The 15692-nt window shown below is 42.1% G+C and overlaps 3 protein-coding genes across 6 annotated transcripts in view; 1 reads left to right on the forward strand and 2 right to left on the reverse strand.

Moving 5' to 3' along the window:
- meaf6 (MYST/Esa1-associated factor 6) overlaps window positions 1-15692 on the reverse strand; it is an 88409-nt gene that overhangs the window by 42906 nt on the left and 29811 nt on the right. The gene's annotated exons all lie outside the window — the stretch shown is intronic.
- cap1 (CAP, adenylate cyclase-associated protein 1 (yeast)) lies at window positions 354-10445 on the forward strand. The gene is made up of 13 exons (XM_084032658.1): window positions 354-492; window positions 4373-4477; window positions 4799-4899; window positions 5055-5132; window positions 5506-5649; window positions 6162-6247; window positions 6889-6994; window positions 7585-7768; window positions 8068-8243; window positions 8407-8530; window positions 8867-8949; window positions 9281-9424; window positions 9719-10445. Exons 2-13 carry the CDS (start codon window positions 4375-4377, stop codon window positions 9800-9802), a joined length of 1413 nt encoding a protein of 470 aa, XP_083888784.1. The 5' UTR covers window positions 354-492; window positions 4373-4374; the 3' UTR covers window positions 9803-10445.
- On the reverse strand, window positions 10991-15340 carry ppt1 (palmitoyl-protein thioesterase 1 (ceroid-lipofuscinosis, neuronal 1, infantile)). 3 transcript variants are annotated; one of them, XM_084032669.1, is made up of 10 exons: window positions 15313-15340; window positions 14241-14363; window positions 13496-13605; window positions 12902-13029; window positions 12570-12640; window positions 12268-12370; window positions 12089-12179; window positions 11710-11808; window positions 11543-11614; window positions 10991-11407 (listed from the first exon to the last, which is right to left on the reverse strand). In XM_084032669.1, the coding sequence occupies exons 2-10, from the start codon at window positions 14353-14355 to the stop codon at window positions 11285-11287; spliced, it is 912 nt and encodes a 303-aa protein (XP_083888795.1). In that variant the 5' UTR covers window positions 14356-14363; window positions 15313-15340; the 3' UTR covers window positions 10991-11284. The 3 variants fall into 3 exon arrangements, with proteins under 3 accessions (XP_083888795.1, XP_083888794.1, XP_083888793.1); XM_084032668.1 differs by lacking the exon at window positions 15313-15340 and adding an exon at window positions 15276-15303; XM_084032667.1 differs by lacking the exon at window positions 15313-15340 and adding an exon at window positions 15267-15299.

The raw sequence follows: 15692 nt of genomic DNA on the forward strand, positions 1-15692 counted from the left end.
ACTGAAACTACTCAGTGTTCCTCACAACTGAGTCCAGGACAGCCCAGCAAACATGTTCAAACATGACAGTTAACAAGAGGCATGCAACACTGAGATTATGCAAACTGTACATGTATATTATGTACAGTATACATGTGCAGTGGATACAGTATCTGTGTGTGTTTTATCTTTTAGAGGATTTTCTTTAAAGGAAAATGAACACTAAAATGACAAATGTCTGCTGCTTAGCATTTATACAAGGAGGAAGGAAAGTAGTAGTTTCTTCTTTCTTCTTCTCCCCATATACAGCTGCTGTCTGCCTCTCACACTCCTTATATGGGAAAGGAATTATTTGCGCGAGCAAAGGGCGGAAACGCGGCGCGGTGACAGCTGGGTAAAATTCACCGACATACAGGAAGAAAAGCGACGAAGCCCTGTCGTCTAGCTCTGCAAGCTCTGCAACACCTCCGCGGCGAAATAAAGGACCGAATCACTGCTTGACCCGTTTAGCAGGTAAGCGACGCGCAGTGTGAGGGTTTTTTGTTGCGCATTTAACGGTTCAAAGCGAGGCTAGACAACGGCGCGGCGCCGCTTCCTTCTTGGCGCTGCATCGAATCACTCAGAAAACACTTATTGAAATCGGTGTGATGCTAACACACCCGGTTAGCCGAGGCTGCTACGCTAGCCGGTAAATCTGACGGTTTAACGTTGACTTGCGCACACATTTATCTACGTGTTTTCAACCTCCAGTCAACTTATATCGCTGCTAAGAGAGACGTTGGCTCGCTGAAACGTGGAAACGTGTGTTTTTTATGCAGACGAGGCAACATTAGCTAACACAGGGAGGGGTGTGTGAGCAAAAAAAAGAGAAAAAAATCCAGGAAATGCCGAAACAACACAGTAGGCACTCCGCGGCAGAGGGACGGAGTGTTTAAATAGAAATAACAGACATACGTCTATCTATCTATGTAAATAACTTACTGTTTTTGTCTTACATTAACGTTTTATCGAGGTGGAAACGTTAGCTAGCTTTCTCGTTGTCGCCCCTGGTGTTGTGACACATTTTGTAAGCCCCGCAGACTGCTTCCTCATCGTTGAAGAAACCTTCTAGAACAATGTGTCGTTATTAAGGGGGGACGTATGTTGAATAACAGCTGTAAAAAAAAACCCTCATGTTTTAATCTAGGCTTTATCTGTAGCTAGGTAACGGGTTTGTCGGATAAGGGGGGGGGGGGCTACACTTGCTGGGGACACGGTATTCCGCACAACACCCACTGGGCTCTTGCTAGCTCGCTAACTTTAGCCGAGCTAACCATCTGATTGAAAACCCCTGTGATCGCATTAACATCAGCGGCTTTGAACTTGATTTTTATGGCCCTGAGCCCACCGAAAGAGGGCCGTTTAGGGAGGTTAGCGCTCACCGTCTTTGCTTTGGCCTACTTCTCTGCGACAAAGGATAGACGATGTATGTGAATTGGGTTTTTTTTTTAGCCTGCACCTCTCACAGAAAAGGCTACACACTCCCTTCTTTTATGTCTGAACGTCTGGCCTAGGCAGAGAAACCCTCACACAGGCCTAACCTACTTCCTGCCCCTGCATGCTGCTGGTGCTTTATATGGGACATTCTGCCATATCTGCAGGGTTTGACATGTTGGAGGAAGATCAACAAGAGCTATAATGTTGAATAAGTGAATGAAAATGCATCTTCGGGCTCTTGATGTCCTGAGAGGATACATTCACTCTTTTTTCTGCCCCTTTTATTTAAAATAAGGCTTACTAATTTCCTGCAGCTCTGGGAACTGTAATTTATAGCAAACGTGACTTAAAACTGGAGTAACTGGTAACAGATTATTAACAAGATGAGTTTTCTCACCAGATGTTTACTTTTTTTTTAACTATATAGGCCCATTTTGTCACGTTCGTCCTCCTCTGAAGTTGCTGTTAAGACACAGTTGTGCCTTTTTATGGTGCTTGAATCTAAGGGAAATGTTATGAAAGGCATGGTTCCCTCGCCTGAGTCATTGCTTAATCTGCCTTCGCGTCTCTGTCTCTGGAAAGTTGTTTCTACTTTCTTGACAGTGGAGTTTCCTCGGTGGTCAGCACTTTGCTTGAACATATGCAGTCATGTTACTCTAGTGCACTTTAAAAAAAAATGTGTTCCAGTATAGAAACTGATGGAGCCAAACCGGATAAGGTTTGTTAGTATCATTATAAACAGTTCAACATCACATCTGCAATACTTTTAAAGCATCTCAAACATCTCAATGCCTGTTTTTACTTGCACATAGCCTACACCTTTTAGGGGCAACTCCCTTCCTGTATGTTTGTGAGTCAGCTCTCAGCTGACACCAGGAAATATAACCCTGGTACCTGCAGGTATACCGTAAAAGCAGTGGTCGCCCTGAACATGAAGGCATTTAGGTCAAGGGTAGTAATGTCGTGTGTCCTCCCTATGATCTAATTTTATCTCCATGCGTCGTGGAGAAATTAATGTACAACTATGTCTGAGTGAATGAGGCAGAAAAAGGGGAAGTTGAGACCTTTTGAAATGGGACTTCTGCTGTAAAAGAAGTAATTTGTTGGACATCATGAGTGATTTTGTCCTTCAGTTTTAAATGTGACGGAGCACCTCTCATGCAGTAGGTACAATGTGTTGATATGACTTCACTTAGCAGCCTTAGGACGGCATAATCTATAACCTGCCTCACCCAGTGATGTTTTAAGGCTCCATTATACTGCTTGCAACAACAACATGATTAATATTGGCTGGCATCATTAGAACATTTGAGTCATATGATAACTTGATGCTCGTTTGCAACCTGCCATAAATATAAAATGGAGCACAAACTTGAATGAAGCCCTACTTTCCTCTATTATTATCCAATTAATTCATACATATGTTACAAACTCCTTTCCCTCCTATATTAAAATGGCATTCAAATGTGCATTCATCCATCAAAGCCAAAAATGTCATGGTCATTAGATATCTAAAGATTTAGTTCAGTCGCTCGCTGTGTCGTGAAAGTGACACTTGATGTATCTCATTAGTGAGAGTGGTCGGCGTGCGTCTATTCACCGTCCGCCAGGTTAAATACGTGAGGCACTCTCAGTCACACAGGTGAAGGCAGCGTCGGGTTACAGACGTCTTATGTAATGTTAGCTTTTCTCATTAGGGGCGTGTGTAACACAAGGATTATGCTACACTTGGATTGAAGTTGGTTAATCATGTACCTAACGGGGTAAATCAGGATAATCAGTTGGACGTTGGCACATACCGGTAGTCCTACCGTCTTGTTTGTCACAATGAGGGCCATCGTTTTTTCCCGCTCTATAAGTTTAGACCGTTGCTGCTGGCTTTTAAAGTTTTAAATTGTTCTATTGTAAAAGCATTTGCAAATGGCATAGCTGGAATAACAGGCGAGGTCCGATCGCTGCAGAGCTAAGTGACTTGTACTGAGCTACATACCGTAGCAAGTCCTGACCTGCTTCCCAACACACTCTTCTTTTTCGTTACTCAACCACTTTAAAGGTGGAATTCAGTGACTCTCGGTACACAACCAAAATGTCTTTCTTAGCATTTTAGCCTGTCAGTGTAGAAAGTGCTGATTAGAGTACTAATAGTACTAATATTTTTAGTTATTTCTGCAAAAATTGGCACACATTCCCTGGTTCCTGCATCTCAAATTAAGGATTTGCTGTTTAGTTATTCATGATGGTAAAAGGAATATTGGATTTTAGACCAGTGGGGGAACAAAACAAGACGATATACGAGATCACCTTGGATGTAGCAAATGTATAAAAGACTATTTTCTAAAAATTAGACGATACTATAAGTTTAATTGATAAATCGAGACAATAATCAGCAAGTCAATCGATAAGGAAATTGTTGCTGTAATAACTTTGTCGCATCAGAGTAAGCAAAGAATGTAAACTGTAACGCTGTGATGCAAATCGACAGAGAAAAAGCTCAGATGTCTTAGCAGTGCAGTGTTCTGTCACATCTAAATATTTATCTGGGACAGCCTGACATCTGATTGCAGTGAGTTACTCATGCTTCCACCAAGCCTCTTAGGACTAAATCAACCAAAGGAAAACATTTCCCCAGGATGCAGAGCACAGCCGCTTGTTATCTGACCAACGTAGATACTGAAGCTCAGTTTTAATTGCGGTAATTACCTTCACTTTGTGTCCCACGAGTAATTCAATCCCCAATTAGAATACTTCCAGAGAAAGTACCACAGTGTGTTTATGATTACAATATGAACTGTGGAACAAACACAAAACAGGATGAGGTTTTGAAGTGAAGAAGCTTCTGGAGTTGCAGATAACAATGCAGCTATTGCACAAAAAACGGCTTTATGGTGTGACAATTTCTCCGATCTCTCCTTCACAGTTATGGCTGAGTTGGCGAGTCTGGTGCAGCGGCTGGAAGTGGCGGTGGGTCGCCTGGAGTCCATGTCGGGAGCTGGAAGCAGCGGTGGAGAATCTGCTGGTGGAGGTAAATGATCAAGTATCATTGGATTAGTTCCACCTAATTACTCCTAGATGAAGTTATTTTAAGTGTTGATGGAGCAGCTACAGTTTTAGAATAGCCATTTGATTAGCCGGCATATCTGGGACTTGCTGGGGAGATGGACTTCTGGACTGACCTCCAAAGGCTGCTGCCCGGTCCCAGATAATCAGAGAAGGATGGATAGACGGACTCCTCATCAATTAGTTTAACAAGACCACTGCTTCTTTTGCACATAAATAATTTTTATATTGGTCCTGCTGTGTTGACTGCAGGTCACTTTAATCGCCTTGTCTTTCTTCTCTGTAGCTGTATCGGCGTACGTGACGGCCTTTGACGGGATCATCAGCGGTCCCTTGGCTGAGTACTTGTCCCTCAGCAAGAAGATCGGGGGCGACGTCCAGAAACATGTATGTGACAGTTTAGATCTGAAAGTCCTTAACATGCAACTTGATTCGATCACAAGTGGGCAGATCTAACTAAACAAAAAAAAAAGGCGAAATCATGCAGAGACCCCAGTATGATAGTTTCATTTCTGTTAAGACATTGCTCTCTTCTCTTCTAGGCAGACATGATGACGAAGGCTTTCTCCAGTCAGAGACAACTCCTCGTAACTGCCTCCTCCTCCCAGAAGCCCTCTGATGTGAGTTAAACACACTTCCTCATGATGTCTTTCAACACTGCAACACTCTTTTGTCTGTCACGGTGTTTCTCCTCGTTTCCTGCCCCATTGTATTTATTATGTTTATGTTACTGCATAATTTAAAATCTGCTGACTTACTGGTTAATATCCCAGCTTTATTTATGCAAAGAGTTAACAATGCATGTAGTGTCTTGTAGAACGTCAGGCGGTGTCATGCTTTAATCATGTTTTCCACAAAGATCTGTATTTATATTACAACTTTAAATTCAGCTTTAGCCGATGTGCAATGCTGAATATGCAAGAACCTGAATAATTGTCATAGTTGAGTTTTCTCTTTTTTTAACTGAAACTTTGTTGTCCGTTTCCTGTCCAGGCAGTCTTGACCACTCTCCTGCAGCCGGTGTCCACTGTGATCCAGCAGGTGCAGGCCTTCCGCGAGCAGAACCGCCGCTCGCCACAGTTCAACCACCTTTCTGCTGTCAGCGAGAGCGTGCCCGCCCTCGGATGGGTTGCCATGGTGAGAGCTAGGATGGGAGTGGTTAACAGGAAGGGAAGCTTTTTGGAGACTGTTGTTTGTGTGTTACAGAGAGTGACTCTCTGTGTGTATGTGTGTGTGTGTGTGGGGGGGGGGGGGGTGGTGGCAGATAAATGAGTGTAAATGGCCGGAAACAAGCAGCTCTTTGATTCTGTCATCACTGTCTGGTGAGCGACAGTTTCTTGGCGGACACACGGCTGCCAGCAACAGAGCTTCACTGTTACGGTTTAAACGATTAACTCTTTGTTTCTTGTTTTTCATTCTTGTGAATAATACAACAGTTCTCAAATACACATAATGGATGCATTCATTCTTTGTTCGCTCTTACATATTGGATATCTCCTCACACTCTTGGCAAACTGTGAACTGAATTTATTCAAAGCTACTCATCTCACTCTGAAGAAAGCAAAGAAGTGTTTCATTTTAATGTAATCTCATTTTAGACGAATGCATTTTATGTTTACCTTTTTTTTTTTTCTGTCTTTGTGTCTCAGGCTCCTAAACCATGCCCGTATGTTAAAGAGATGCAGGATGCCGCCACGTTCTACACCAACCGTGTGCTCAAGGACTTCAAGGAAAAGTAAGTAACGATTCATTATATTCCAGCAGTAAAGCTGTACACGTTCGATTGAAATTTTACCCAACAATCTAGTGGGCCTCCTTTTTTTTATTTTATTTTATTTTTTTATTTGTTCTTGTGGGTTTTTTTTTAATTGCATCATTTGTTTTTGAAATGTTGCAATGTCTCGATAACTAAAAGGATGAACTTATGCCCCCAAGTGGCTCGCTCAACCCATCTGTCTTCCATCTTCCTTCCCCCGGCTCTTTTTTTTTTTTTTCTTCCTCCTCACTTTTCCTGAGTCAGCACTGCCACGCGACACACTGTCATGCTACTGCTAGACTTCCTGCATTAGACCTGAAATCACAGCTTTTGTTTCAATGAGCAGAGTTCAGCTGATTTATTATTATCTTTCTATAATGCTAACATTACTTTGGCTGTTTAAGATGAGAAGTTTCACAAAAACACAGCCTTTATTTAATCAGAGAGCTCCTGGCAAAGTTGAACGCTGAATACAAATGCAAGTCTTTAGTTTATACAGAGTGAGATCTCAACTTGGCGGTTAATGTGGGTTAGAAAATGCTCTATTATAAGCAGTACATCTCTAGTTTTGCTTGTGTGTGTGGAGGTTCTCATGCATCGTCTGTTTCCCTTCGTCACAGGGACAAGACACACGTGGACTGGGTGAAGGCCTACATCTCCATCTGGACTGAGCTGCAAAACTACATCAAACAGCACCACACCACCGGGCTGGCCTGGAGCAAGAGCGTGAGTCTCAATAATCCTCAAGAGCCAACATTAAAAAACGTTCGATAAATAAAACCATATTTGTCAATCCACTTACAGTCAAGTGTAAGAGTCACCTTCTTGAGAGCAGCTCTTATGTGATTAATCATTTGAGCACTTATGTTCTTAGCAAAAAGATAAGTGATAAGTCCCGCCCCTTTTCACTCCGCTTTCCAATGACGGAGCAAAATTAGACAAATAAATAAAACTAGTAGAGGAGCTTAATCGGAGAAATCATCTGAGAAGTATCACATGGACAAAAAGTGATGCAAATGTTCAGACCAATCACAAATAATAAGTAACTAGCATATTATTCAATGAGAATAATATGATGTATTATCATTCCAGAATATTTTAGGTTTTACAGCAAATATCCAGGATCTACTTGTCTATTTAACAATATGACATAAAAACACTCTTAGATAGTAAACAGTAGGAGGAGGAAACTTATACTTTATTTAACAGACATCTGTTTAGAATTCATGCTGCTTGTAATTTTATAGCATTAATGTTCAACAAATGTGCCGTTAGATGGCCTAATATCAGCACTTCTGGCGTTCTGTCCACCTCAGGGTCCCGTGGCTTCGGCCTCTGCAGCTCCCCCCAAGGCTCCTGCTGGTGGATGTCCTCCCCCACCTCCCCCCGGACCACCACCTCCTCCCGCCGTAGAAGTGAGCAAATCTGGCGGTGAAGATTCTGGAGAAGACCGTAACGCTTTGTTCGCCGCCATCAACCAGGGGTCAGACATCACCAGGGGTAAGTGCTTTTTATTCTTTATGCTTTAATAATTCCCATCATGTTTCCTACGTTTATTGTTCTTTATGGTAATTAGTAATACCGTATACATGTTGTAGTGCAGATTAAGAAATATATTTGCATCTTACGTTTAGTGATGTAAAGGTATAAATAGTACAAGTAGTGCAGTACTTTGAAAATGTACTTAATTACTCTTCATGAATGTAGATCCTCTGTTATTAATTGATCTCTTTCCTAGCCAGAGGCATGCTATACTCTAGGACTTACAACGTGTTTCCCTCTTTCCTTGACCCGTCCAGCCCTGAAGCATGTGAGCGACGACCAGAAGACCCACAAGAATCCTAACCTGAGGACTACTCAAGTACGCACTGGACCGAAACCTTTCGCTTCCACCACTTGCAAAGCTGCTGCGCCGGCACCCCAGACCCGTGTGCTGCCCCCCGTGTTCGAGCTGGACGGGAAGAAGTGGAAAGTGGTAAGAAAAACATTAAAAACATGTACCTAAAATGTTAGAAATTACAGTTTTAATTGTCAGACTACCAGAATGTGTTTTTATGAAAACATTTTAATAGCTAGCCTTTTTCCAGAAACTCCATCTCGTTCTCTCATTTTTCTTCTTCTCCTGTTGCCGTCTGCAGGAGAACCAAGAGGGAGCGCAGAACCTGGTGATTGAGGAAACTCAGCTGAAACAAGTGGTTTATGCTTACAAGTGTAACAACAGCACCTTGCAGGTCAAGAACAAGATCAACTCCATCACTATAGGTAACGTACGTCACACTGTGATATTTCCAGGTTAATGTCTGCAATATGTGTGTTCTAGACGTGTTGCCTTCTCCAGTGGTGCAACTTTCATCACTTACTTATTTACTTAGTCAGCCGCAGAGTGACTTGTAGGGCTGGCCCTCTTCGATCCAGCCAATAAAGCAGCTAAGGAATCCTAAGAAAAGACGTAACTTGTATCTTCAGAACTTGCTTGAAAGTGACAATAACAATAGTCCCAAAATGAAATGCACAAAGGTAAATACAGGCCAGCTTGATGACGGGTAGAACAGGTCATGTTTATTTACGTCTTCCTCTAAATATGTGTTTCTCTCTCAGACAACTGTAAGAAAACGGGCCTGGTGTTCGATGATGTTGTGGGCATCGTAGAGCTCATCAACTGCAGGGATGTCAAAATCCAGGTGTGTGGTTTTTAATATTTGTTACCTTTTACGGACACAAGGAATCCTCTGTGGCACGCTTTGAGCCCTGCCTGCTTGCTTTATGCGATATGAAATGCACAATCATTTCTGCTGACCACTCTCCAGTAGTTTGTTTTTACCATTGATGCATTTTTCATGAATGTCCTGCTTTATATTCATGTAGTTGCACTGCAAGCTGCTGTGATTTTGGCCACAGAGCCGTGCAGATAAATCTGTGTCCCATCATATACTCCAGATATAAATCTTTTCTTACCAACGTGCCCTTAATCTACGGCTATTACATGTATTTTTGCCACCTTTTTGTATCCAGGTCTTGGGTAAGGTCCCCACTATCTCCATCAACAAGACGGACGGTTGCCAGGTCTACCTGAGCAACGACTCGCTGAGCTGCGAGATCGTCAGCGCCAAGAGCTCCGAGATGAACATCCTGGTACCCAACAAAGACGGAGAATTTGTGAGTCCTTGAGGGGAATTGGAACAATGTGTTTATTGTCAATAAATCAAATGAAAAGACCAAAGCCGACAATAATTTGATCAATTTATGGCTTTGTATCCAAAGCCTGATGTACAGGATCTTATTCCTCTATGCTATAGAGATCCATTTGTCCAAAAACTATTTAAAAACACAACAATGAGCCACCTTGTTGCACCAGGTGACACCTACCTTCAACATAGGCACTAATGTTTAACTTCAGTCAATCCCACATTCAAGCCTAGATCTCAACTTGACTTCTCTCTCCTCTCTCAGACGGAGCGTCCCGTTCCTGAGCAGTTCAAGACCATCTGGGACGGCCAGAAGCTCGTTACCACAGCAACGGAGATCGCCGGATAGACGGGGGCAGCGTGTGAAATGGCCGCCCCTCCTCAACACCATCCCCCCCCACCCCCCACCCCTTTTTTTGCAAACGCCTTCCTGACTGATCGACCAACCCACCAGCTAACTCTCACACTGTACACTTGAGATTTGGACCTCGTGTGTTGTATCTCCTTCCCTTCTCCCTTTTTTTATCAGCCAATCACAGCTCAAGCTGTCCCTTCCATCAGCCAATGAGAGGACTGCTCACTTTTATCTGGAGCAAAGTCCTCCAGCCAATCAGCAGGGAGCGGCTTGTCATTCAAATCGGTTTTCCCTGTGAGCCGGTGAGCACTTTTCAAAAGCATTCATGAGTTTTGCCGGTAGCTGGGATGCCCTGTATGATATTAAGTGTCCCTCTGGATGATGCTAAGCTAAATTTTAACGTGTAGAATACATGCCAACATGGGAACAGAGATCTTGATTCCTCTGCAGCCAATCAGGCGCTACTATCGGGATGCTCCAGGCTACGGTTTCTCCTCTTCCTGGTTAGGAGGGGCTGGTAGATTTCTGTTCAGTTATATGCAACTCACTGGTGAAGCACTTGTCAAACAGAGAGGATAATGGCATCCATATCACCTCCGCTGACTATATTAACATTCATAGTGGATAATAATATAAACAACAAAAAAGGAGTCAGCACTCTCAGAGCACAAATAAGAGTAAAAACAAGTTGTGTGCACATCATGAAACTCCATCTAGATGATGATCAAAAAGTTAAAAATAGCAGTTAAAATGACCATTCCATGTGCTTTCCCTTAAACCTGCACATACCACATTCCCGAGTATTAAAGAAGAAAAACATTCCATGTAAAGGAGGCATGTAAGAAGATGTTTGCGGTAAAGAGCAAAGAGCTGTTGATACAAAGTGAAGGCGAAGGACTGAAGGACATAATCACTGATCAAGCTTCACCTCAGTCTGTAGATCTGGAAACGCTGTAATCATCTGTATAGATATTAATAATTACTGAATAGTCCGACCATCTACGTCTCTCCACTCGCGCATGTCTGCACTCTTTGGTTATCTCCAGCTCTGGAAGCTCCTTGCTGAATTTTCTTTTATGCTGTCTCTTCTTTTCTTTTTACCTCTTTTTATTGTTTTGGTCCAAAAATCTGAATTCTGCTCATTAGTACTGGAGACATCATTAAAAAAATGTTGCAATTAAAGTCTTTTTGTTTGTCTTTATTGGATTAAACAGTGAACTGTTACAGCAGAAGAAATTATTTTATAAAAAAATTAAACATTTCTGACCATAATTTGACCTCATAACTGTGTTAGCCATGCATAGACTGACACAAATTAGCTGCTAAAATCACATAATAAAACATGATACGACTGATCAGTGCAAAAGGAAGGAATTGCGTGCTTCCTGCATTCCTGCCAAAGTTAAGCTTTTATCGTTGACTTCTATTGCTCTTCAAACAGAATACTGATATATTAAGTTTGAGACGGGAAGTGTTTCAGTGTAAATAAGGCAGCAGATTCACGGTGAACCACTCTCTGGTGAACTGCAAGTGGTCTCCCTCGGACGCCAGAAAAAACAGCTTCCCAGCTTTGTCCATCGCTGCCAGGCCCAGACGGTCCTGCAATATTACACATTAATGCATCAAATCTATTATTCTAAATCAGTCTGCATAATGAGTATTTCTCCTTCAATAAAATGTATTCGTAATCCTCAAACTCAGCTGTAATTCCTGGTGAGACAATCAACACTTCACCTCTTTGTAGAGAACGCTCTCCTGCAGAGTCTCCGTCTCTTTGGCCTGGCCGGTTTTCAGGAACCCGAACCACTGCAGCACAAATCAGGATCGGGGTTATGATGCATCGTTATTGATATTCAGTGAAACACTCACATAGTTTGTTATTTAGAGCGAGTGTTCGGTACCTCTGTGTCGACGGGATCCACCACAGAGTCCTGCAGGAACTTGACCATGACGAACTTGTCCAGCAACTGAAGATTCTTCCTGTACGTCTCATTTATAGCCTTTAAAAGCAGAAAAAAACATTCCAAAACATATTGAGAAAAGTCATTACGGCCAACTAAACATACAAATATGTGAATGCAGCAACGTTTACAAGGAGTTTGCACAACTTGCATCACATTCCAAAAGCCAAAAAGTGGACGGTCACATGAACATTTCAAGAATACACTATTTCCTACAACATCAAATGCTTACACACTAGTCTCACATTACTATTTATACAGAATTTTGCATGAATTAAATCTTTGCATTTGCCCTGAAGTGCAGTAGCCACATACTGACCCTCTCCTGGTTGATGTCGGCCAGGAAGCGGCTGTGCTTCTTGTAAAGGTCGTCCTTTAAAGGGTCGTGCCAGTACTGGGCCTGCACCAGGCTGATAACACAACATCCAGTCAGCTACTAAACACATCACTACCAAACACAAACAATCACTGAGGGAAGGAGGGAGGGAGGAAACGTACTGTTTTTGAACCAAGTCGCTGTAAGCCTCATTGTTCAGAGCTTTGCGTATCATGTCACAGATGTGGGAGCTCTCTCCGGGACACCGAGGCAGCCCGTACACTCCTGATGGATTCAGAAACAGGCAGCAGCTTGTCAGACAGTTTGTGATAAATAAAAAGGTAATCTACAAATCAATGACAATGTGCAATTGTACAAATTCAACTTAAATGTAACCTTAGAATCTAAAAGAGGAAACTCGTTCGGTCAAGGCTGCAAAAACACAAAAGCGTTCATAAGGTCAGATCATGTGCTATGATGTCACCTTGGTGCTGTCCGCCGATGGAGATCAGGGTTTTCATTGGTGGAGAGGGACAGCGCTGAGCCACAGCTCTTCTGTGAAGAGAGGAACCAGGAAGAATCAACGCGAGCTTCCTCATTCTTGTCTGGAGACACTTTGAACGGACAACATGCTCAGACAGAAGGATGCAACCTGAGAATGAAGAGCTCAAGCCCTGAAACCACACCATTCTCTCCGATAGTGGTATTTTTTTTTCAGTATTTCATTCACTCTGCAGGAGAATCAAGCAAGAAGGGAAACCACACGAGCACAGGATTTGTAGAAATGTCTACCACATAGAAACAGTAGTTACGTACAGAAATTGTGCCCCCTGGGAGAAGCCCATGGCATTGTACCCTCCCTTCAACTCCGGGTCCTGAGCCAGCTGACTGCACACCATGGACACTTGCTCATTCACATCCATGAAAAACCCATTTTCTGTGTCCTGCAAGAGGAGAAACATGAAAAGCTCAAAGCGTGACGGGCAGATTAAAAAGAAGAAAACGAGGCCCGTCCGCGAGGAGAAAAAGTCACGGTGTGGCGACGGATCAAAGCAGAGTCACGCTGGTTGGCTATGAATAATAACACTGAAAAATGACATAGTGGAGTTGTAAAATAGCTACTCTGCTGATGTAACTTTTGCCACCGGGGCTGCAAAATATCACAGAATAGGAATCCTTCCACGTCATTTGATGTATCAATCATACATTCTTGGGTCAACGTGTTGTGTTTTTTTTGCATCAGAATATATAAAAATGTGCTCTGTACCTCATATATAATGGATCTAATTCAGAGGTGGCTGCTGTGTATTGTTGGTGTTGAAGCTGTGTTTATTCACACAACATAAAATAGAGGTTGTGTCTTATTTCCACTGGCTAGAAAACATATTCGGCTCTCTCGTGTAAAAGCACCTGAACGACGTTCTTTCCGATCATCAGCGAGCGCACGTAAATGCCAGGGACGTCCTGCTCAACCATCTTCTTTATCGACCCCATGCTGAGCGGGTTGCAGCAGCTGTCGCCTGGCGGATACATAAACATTTACTTTATTATCACTTCAAATATTCATGTGTCGCTCTATCGGAGTGTCAAAAAATACACCCAACATACAAAATGAGCCATGTTGTACACAGACTTTTCATTGCTGTTGTTTATTCGTTATCACAGGAGGATGTGCACAAACACGAGCTCTTCTTGAGAAATGTGAGGCTTGAATTAAAGTCTGATGCTGGTTGGTGCACAGCTCAAGCTTCTGCTGTTAAAACAGGAAGGAGCTTCAGTGGAGTCATTACAGCTTACGTAACTTAACCTCAGAAGCACCTGAGCCATTGTTGTTGAAGGGGAAGAGAAAGCGTTTTTTTGTTTTTTCACTTCACCTATCCGGATTTCCCCAAACCAGTTCGCAAACCAAAAGGAGACGCCTGAAACTGCACACCACGCCTCTCTCACATTACAGATCTGGTTTGTATTCTCACTAAGCAACTGTTAAATTTATAGAATTGGTTCAATAAAGAGCTGGAACGAACAAATACTAAATATATACTGTCAAATGTACTGTCAAACATATTAAATATGATTCGTACAGAGAATAAAAGAGGGAGACTGGATGCTAAAGGGTTAAATATGTAGTTCTTCTTTCTTTGGCACAGTCACTCACCCATCCCATGCCACAGCACCAGTGGTACGGTCCCATTGTCGGCGTTATGAACTGGGCTGCCGGCAACCAGCAGCACTGGAGCAGCCAGGAGGAAACACAGGAGTGCTGCCGTCATCCTGGACCCTGAAACAAAGACACGAGATGTCAACGTGTGCGCTTCCCCTTCTTCACTTCACTATTTCATCAAGACTCTGCAAGTTATTAAATTCAACATCACATTATAAACAATTTCTTCCTTGTTCAATTTAAACATTTATACAGATTGTCATCTTACTTCTAGTATATATATCTCTATATTTCACCTTATACTATAGCTCATATTCCATATGTTATCATAATTTGCCAGATTATATTATGTTGTTCCTGAATGTTGCATCATGTTGTTATGAATATAATCCAATGTCAATACATTTATTTATTTTCTATTATTATATATCTCTTTTTTTTTTGTTTATTAATCTGTATTGCCGTCTTCAACTCTGAGGATCCATAAAAGTGTATTTGATCCTATCAATAAAAGATCATTTCAGTCTCTCATCTCAGCCTTGAGAATTCACTGCGACCTAGTACACATTATTTGTATCTGTTTAAAGCGTTATACTTGTTTTTATAACGCATTAACGCAGTCTTTGTCAGACTTGTTACTTGTGTTGTTCTCTGTTTGTCCTGTTTATGCACATCAATAAAGTTAAACGGATAAAATAACAATGGTAGACAGAATGCTGCTGCAGTGAGAAACAGAAACTAAAATTAAAGCATTTCCTCGTGCATGTAATGCTTTCAGCTAATTCTCACAGCCATGTCTCAGATATATCAGCAGAACAACAAAGATAAACAGTGAATTAACGCAGAAATACAGAAGCTACAGATACAATCAACGCAGTCAGTTAGCTTCAACAAGCTAACTAATCAAGGAAGTTTACGTGGAATTAATCAATAACTAAATACGTTTTGAAACATGCACTGGTAGATTAATTATTTCAGGAATGTTAAAATCACCCTGACATCCAAATAAAAAAAGGAAACAGATCATACTCAGCATAACCGGTAAACGTCCAAAAACACTACTCACTGTTTTCGTCCTCTTCCTGCTTCTGTGTCGTTAGCCTGCACACGTGACTATGTTTAGAGCGAACAGCCAATCAGATTCAAGGGGCGGACGCGTCTAACTTGTGACTAGCCTTTTTTTTTCTTCTTCTTGAGTTGTCCTGTCTGTTTTCTAGTACGAGTTAATCAAATGTCTTCCGGTTTTATGGTTATTAAACCTCTCGGCGACTTTTATCTTTAAAGTCCGTGCGGATTCCTCGCGGTCTGACGTAGCGTCATCACATTACAGCCGGGGAAGCTAATTAGCTTGCCATGCTAGCTCGTCGTGAAAATCAACTACATTCCTCTCGGGATTATTTAGCTACTTAGATAAAGAAAGTAAAAAAACAACAACAACAACACCCG

Source organism: Eutrigla gurnardus (assembly GCF_963514095.1).
Source record: "Eutrigla gurnardus genome assembly, chromosome: 17".
Taxonomy (NCBI): Eukaryota; Metazoa; Chordata; class Actinopteri; order Perciformes; family Triglidae; genus Eutrigla; species Eutrigla gurnardus.

Coding starts and splice junctions, on each gene's coding strand:
- ppt1 (XM_084032667.1), bottom strand. Junction 13,030..13,495: donor TCGGAAAGAACGTCGTTCAG/GTGCTTTTACAC, acceptor CTCCTCTTGCAG/GACACAGAAAATGGGTTTTT. Junction 12,641..12,901: donor TCCCAGGGGGCACAATTTCT/GTACGTAACTAC, acceptor CTCTCTTCACAG/AAGAGCTGTGGCTCAGCGCT.
- cap1 (XM_084032658.1), top strand. CDS start 4,375: ATGGCTGAGTTGGCGAGTCTGGTGCAGCGGCTGGAAGTGGCGGTGGGT. Junction 4,478..4,798: donor TGGAGAATCTGCTGGTGGAG/GTAAATGATCAA, acceptor TCTTCTCTGTAG/CTGTATCGGCGTACGTGACG. Junction 8,950..9,280: donor GCAGGGATGTCAAAATCCAG/GTGTGTGGTTTT, acceptor TTTTGTATCCAG/GTCTTGGGTAAGGTCCCCAC.